Below are 6,858 nucleotides of genomic sequence, written 5' to 3' on the forward strand. Positions count from 1 at the left end.
TCTTTAATGGCTCGCGTAGGATTTCATTATGGTTGCAGCAGGCACAAGTTCAATAAACAAACGATACAGTCACTGTGTATTCTGCCTCATTTATTGATTAAACAAAACCGATATCAACACAATTTGCCACCGAGCGGAGAGATTAGTCTCGCAAAAAGATCGCTGACTTGTTAAGGCTTATGCTTATGTTGTGCTAATGTTGTGCTAGCGTTTTAGCATGGCTACCGTACATAGCGTGATCAATATAACTCGCTATTGATTGTTTGTATGAGTAACGTTAATGCTAGTAGAATAGACACAACGTGAGGTAATCACCATCCATTTTAAACCGGTTATTACCTAATGCTAACGTTAGCAAATAGACGCGACTGGTAACGTTACAGCTTGTTAGCCTAATGCTAACGTTAACGTTAGCATAGACAGCCTAGCTAACGTTAACGCTTGTAGAATAGACACAATGAGAGGTAACATTAGCGTTAGCAGAATAGACACAACGAGAGTCTTGTTAATGTTGTTATTGATTGATTGATTGATTGAAAACTGTGTTTTACTCTGGCTTGCGCCTACTAGCTCGCGGACATAGCTATGCTGGTCCTGGAGCTCTCACAGAGCTATGGAGCTCTCAGCTGTACACCAGCAGCCCCGCCTCCCCACACGGAGACAAACTGAGTACTTTATTTTAGTACCTGCAGTGGAAAAGGAACGAAGTACCAGGTACCTAAAGCGAGTAGAGTAGAGTAGAGTAGAGTAGAGTAGAGTAGGTACCATGCAGTGGAAAAGCGCCAAATATGTAATGGTGTGATAATAACACATGTTCAGTCCTGGGCACCGTGTTACATGTTAGCTTACCTTTCAACAAAGCCGTCTAGCTTGGCCAGCTCGTCTGACAGCCCCACCAACACATCCAGAGTGCCCACCTGCGGAGGGCATCAAGAGACACAACATCAACATCTGGGAACATCAACACAACATCAGCACAACACCAACACATCCAGAGTGCCCACCTGCGGAGCGGCATCAAGAGACACAACATCAACATCTGGGAACATCAACATAACATCTGGAAACATCAACACAACATCAGCACAACACCAACACATCCAGAGTGCCCACCTGCGGAGCGGCATCAAGAGACACAACATCAACATCTGGGAACATCAACACAACATCTGGGAACATCAACACAACATCTGGAAACATCAACACAACATCAGCACAACACCAACACATCCAGAGTGCCCACCTGCGGAGCGGCATCAAGAGACACAACATCAACATCTGGGAACATCAACACAACATCTGGAAACATCAACACAACATCAGCACAACACCAACACATCCAGAGTGCCCACCTGCGGAGCGGCATCAAGAGACACAACATCAACATCTGGGAACATCAACACAACATCTGGGAACATCAACACAACATCTGGAAACATCAACACAACATCAGCACAACATCAACACATCCAGAGTGCCCACCTGCGGAGCGGCATCAAGAGACCATCAACACAACATCTGGGAACATTAACATAACATCAACACAACATCTGGGAACATCAACACAACATCTGGGAACATCGACACAACATCTGGAAACATCAACACAACATCTGGGAACATCGACACAACATCTGGAAACATCAACACAACATCTGGGAACATCGACACAACATCTGGAAACATCGACACAACATCTGGAAACATCAACACAACATCAACACAACATCTGGAAACATCAACACAACATCTGGGAACATCGACACAACATCTGGAAACATCAACACAACATCTGGAAACATCAACACAACATCAGCACAACATCAACACAACATCTGGAAACATCAACACAACATCAACACAACATCTGAAAACATCTACACAACATCAACACAACATCAACACAACATCTGGAAACATCAACACAACATCTGGGAACATCGACACAACATCTGGAAACATCAACACAACATCAGCACAACATCAACACAACATCTGGAAACATCAACACAACATCAACACAACATCTGAAAACATCTACACAACATCAACACAACATCTGGAAACATCAACACAACATCTGGAAACATCAACACAACATCAACACAACATCTGGAAACATCAACACAACATCAACATCTGGAAACATCAACACAACATCTGGAAACATCTACACAACACAACAGAAGCACAACATCAACACAACATCAACACAACAGAAGCACAACATCAACACAACATCAACACAACATCAGCACAACATCAACACAACAGAAGCACAACATCAACACAACATCAACACAACATCTGGAAACATCTACACAACATCTACACAACACAACAGAAGCACAACATCAACACAACATCAACACAACAGAAGCACAACATCAACACAACATCAACACAACAGAAGCACAACAATCAACATCAACACAACAGAAGCACAACATCAACACAACAGAAGCACAACATCAACACAACATCAACACAACAGAAGCACAGCATCAACACAACACAACCACAACATCAACACAACAGAAGCACAACATCAACACAACATCAACACAACATCAACACAACAGAAGCACAACATCAACACAACATCAACATCAACACAACAGAAGCACAACATCAACACAACCACAACATCAACACAACAGAAGCAGCCACTGAGTGCTGAGTCTTTTTGAAGCAGCAGGGTTCTGTGTTTGAACATCTGGGAGCTCATCAGTCAGCAGGGACATAGTAAAAGGTGAATGGTGCATTTATACATCTCTTTTATCCAAACGCTTTACAATTTGTTCCTCACATTTTTACCCATTCACTCACACATTCACACACCGACGGCAGAGGCAGCCATGCAAGGTGCCAACCTGCTCATCGGGAGCAATTAGGGGTTAAATGTCTTGCTCAAGGACACATCGACACGCTGTCCGAGAGGAGCGGGAATCGAACCGGGAACCTCCGGATTGCCAGACGACTGCTCTACCTCCCGAGCCACCCTGTCGCCCCATGCGGGGGGCATGTGGGGGGGGGGGGGGGGAGGGGGGGGGGGGGACATGCAGGGGGCATGCAGGGGGGGGGGGGGCATGCGGGGGCCCCGGTGTGCTTAGGACGGCGCCTCTTTTGTCAGGAGCCCTTCATGCGGCACTAACGGGTCCAGGGGAACATCGCGGCCCCACGTGGCCGGGCTCAGTGGAGTCACTTCACCTTGCTGCAGCGGGGGGACCGACCGGCGGAGGCACCCCGCGGACTAAAGCTTCACACCGCCAACACATCAAGATGCATGCGGTGTATCTGGTTAAAGACAGCTTCCTGTATGAACAATCAGCGTATTCCTGACACTGGAATCGTTGACCGGGGAGGTAAGTACGGCATACTTGGTAGTCGTTTTATGATTAGCCTTCTTTTAGCTAAACCAAACGCTACCCTGCTATTTTATTTGACAAGACTCGAGAGGAAACAAAGAGAGACTGGCTGCTCTTGTCCAGGCCAGGGCACTGACGTACATGTAAGTCCAAAGTAATGGATATGCCTATGGACAGAAAATACTAAAAACATGTCTGATATGATATTTTCATTTATAATGCGCCCCCCCCCCCCCCCCCCCCCCCCAGCCAATTTTTACAGGTAGGCAATGGTATATTAATTTATGCAAACCTTGAGGTCAGGGATGTTGAACTTGTAGTTGGTGGACAGGTTGTTGGTGCGTGTAGTAGCCACCATCAGCTGATCCCAGGTCTGCTGACAGGTCTTCTCACCAGGGGCAGAGATCAACCAGAACTCTGTCATGATGGCTGCACACAGTCTCTGACGAGCTGCCTCAAACTGGACAATATACTGACAGAATAACACAACCAGCATTCAGGATACAAGTTACTACTGTTTTGGATATCTCAACGTTACTACTGTCCTTTAATTGTTTGGATATCTCAAAGCTACTACTGTGCTTTAATTGTTTGGATATCTCAAAGCTACTACTGTCCTTTAAAATCAAATCAAATCAAATGTATTTGTAAGGCCCGACAACACACGTTAACGTCCCCATGGGCCGGACACGTCTTCTTTAAACAAGTCAAGAAGAAACATCACAATAAAATCAAGAACAAAACAAAAACACGATGAAGTCCAAACAATTTTAAATAAATGAATGCAACACTCCCAGACATACCCCCAGCGAAGGTAAGGAAACACTCACTAAAACCTAGCAATAGGGAAAAAGAAATGCACCACAGGCAATGTGGCGGAGAGAAACCTTAGAAGGGCCGTTCAAGGGGGGATCTCCCTTCTTAGTGATAGTAGTGTTGCAATAAAACAGGTGAGACAGTTGGTAAGCATGCACACATTATGTGTAATGATGAAACACAGATATGTGCATGCAATAGCAACTGAACATTTTGAAAGATTGAAAAATAGAGCTGATGGCTTATCTTTAATCGTCTGGATATCTCAAAGATTAAAAAGATAAACGGGGGGGGGGATCTCCTCCTTAGCATCCTTTCATTCATAAACAGCACTAATAATGTCGCCAAAGTGACAGCAGTTTGAGAGTAACTGCACCACTGCTGTAGCCCAGTATCACGTGACTTTGTACAGTAGAAACGATGCACTGCTCAAATCAATGTTGTGTGGCTGGCTAACGTTAATGTGCTGCTGTCAACACCACGTCACAATGTCATCACTCATCACTTCTAATGTGTTCGAATAAATCCTCAGATGAGGATGATTGAATAACAGTTATTATCACTGTGAGTGAACTGAAACTGGTCAATAACAGATGGCTAACGTTAACCAGTCAGGAGGATTAACGTTAAGGTTGACTAACCATAGCTACAGTTGGGTAACTATATTATATTTCAGAAATATTTTACTTACCCGGGTAGCAAAAAAATGTACCGTTATTTGCGAGAAATATATAATTTCTATGGCGTGATGATGTTCATAATTGTTGCCATTCAGCTCAGTTCGTGAGGTCTGTCTCCTGACAGCAGCATCAGAGTCAGCTGATCCGCGAGGAAACAGGAAGGCCTCCGACTTTACTCAGTGAGAAATCTCACTAGCGACCACGTGTGGTGGGGGTATGCATTACACTGTATATTACAGAGTGAATATTAATTTACTCAATATGCATTACGGATATACATACCCTTAGCGGGGAGAGGGTGGGGTGATTACATTCTGATAAATGTTGCTGTTTTTGTAAGCAAAGGTCTGTGAAGAATTGATTATAAATCTAGGCCTATAGATAGACCTTCAGGCCTATGCCAGGAATAACTTATAGTAAGAGATGATTTCAGTAAGGTAGTGGATCTAATTCTGGAACTAAACTAGTACATTTATTTCAACCATTATATCAGCCATTTCCCATTCTTGTTATGGAGTTTCACTTCACTTCCTGCCCTGGATTTTGAGTGGCAGCCCGTTGTTTTATGAACATTCCACTAACATCACCACATTATTATTATTACTGAGGCAGACAATCTCAAATGCCCCGGCCGTCAGCTGCCGTCTGGGGTATTTGACTTTCTATATTTGGAAATGCCAGGTCCATGGTTTCCTGACTCTATGGGTGTCTCCTCTCCTTCCACAGAATTCTAGGAAAACACCCCCAACTGGAGACGTGTTTACGGTTCAGTGGGTCTGGCTCGTATTGTTAGTGACACAATGCTTGGTCTGGCTGGAGCCGACCCTGGAGATCAAACAGCGGGGGGGGGGGGGGGGGGGGGGGTCTAATGCACCGCTATCAGGGCACGGACCGGGCCAGAACCCTAACCCTAACCCGTGTTTAACCCTTTCACTATACCACACGACAAAAGGTTAACCGTAAAGGGTTAACCTTCTGTCGTGTGGGCAGTGAAAGGGTTAACCCTCTCTCTGTGTATTGTCGCAGTGAAAGGGTTAACCGTTTGGTAGTGCAGCAGTGAAAAGGTTAAACTGCAGGACACTGGTTGGGACCACGTGGGGGGGTCCCAACCATTTCCCATTAAAATACATCTGAGGGAAGCAGGAGGTTATGTGCTGCTAAGACACTGAATGCCAATGTGATTTTATTACTGTGATCTTCCATAGGTTCCACTTCTTTCCGATTGAACACTCTGATGCTTACATGCAGTAACTGACAGTAACCTATTTACAATGACCTCAGACTGACATTGAACCATGTTATTATCTTTTCCCCATTCATATTGTAGTCATTTGTCTCAGCAGAAGGGACATGGGGGGTTAAGAGGTGGGACATTTTCCAGATAATGTCCTATTGTTTCAGTCTCGGGTTTAAGTGTGCTGCTGTATCTCTTTGATACTATTGATATCTTGTTACAATGACATGTCCTGGGAAAGCCCAGTCGACTCCAGGGTGGAAAGTAATTCATTTTCTGATGGCAAGACACATTTTATAGTTGGTTTCATTTAAAGGGGAATGACACCCATTAAAAAAAGAAAAAAAATTGGTAACACTTTATAATAACACTCAGTTATAAGACCTTTATAAGGTATTTGTAGATAATGAACTAATCGTGAACAAAACCATATATATACATTCGTAAATTATTATTAAATCATTTATAACTATATTTGTATAAACATTTACAAATTAGTTTCTACATTATTTATAACTCAACATTGTTTGTACTTGATTTGTTCATCATTAAATAATGTTGTTTAATGTGTAGTAACACATTTGTAGATGCTTTGAAAAATGGATATGAAAAAACAACTATACTGTACCTCCATTTATTTGTTCATGTTCAACAAATGATTTGTTAAGACATTCATAAAACATCTATAAATCATTTACAGATGCTATTGTGTGCCCTAATCTAAAGTGAAGCCTATTCATCATTAACAAATGTCTAATAC

At 43.3% G+C, this 6,858-nt stretch overlaps 1 protein-coding gene across 1 annotated transcript in view; it reads right to left on the reverse strand.

The window, feature by feature from the left end:
• The window catches only part of LOC311246240 (V-type proton ATPase subunit C 1-A-like), a 57,239-nt gene extending 52,241 nt beyond the window's left edge, over positions 1-4,998 (reverse strand). The window contains exons 1-3 of the mRNA XM_084336364.1: positions 4,876-4,998; positions 3,661-3,840; positions 850-917 (exon numbers count right to left, since the gene is read on the reverse strand). Of these exons, the coding sequence (XP_084192490.1) occupies positions 850-917; positions 3,661-3,792 (200 nt within the window). The 5' untranslated portion in view covers positions 3,793-3,840; positions 4,876-4,998. The remainder of the gene's footprint in view (positions 1-849; positions 918-3,660; positions 3,841-4,875) is intronic.
• Between the last annotated feature and the right edge of the window lie 1,860 nt (positions 4,999-6,858).

Source organism: Notolepis coatsorum (assembly GCF_963971535.1).
Source record: "Notolepis coatsorum genome assembly, chromosome: 19".
Classification (NCBI taxonomy): Eukaryota; Metazoa; Chordata; class Actinopteri; order Aulopiformes; family Paralepididae; genus Notolepis; species Notolepis coatsorum.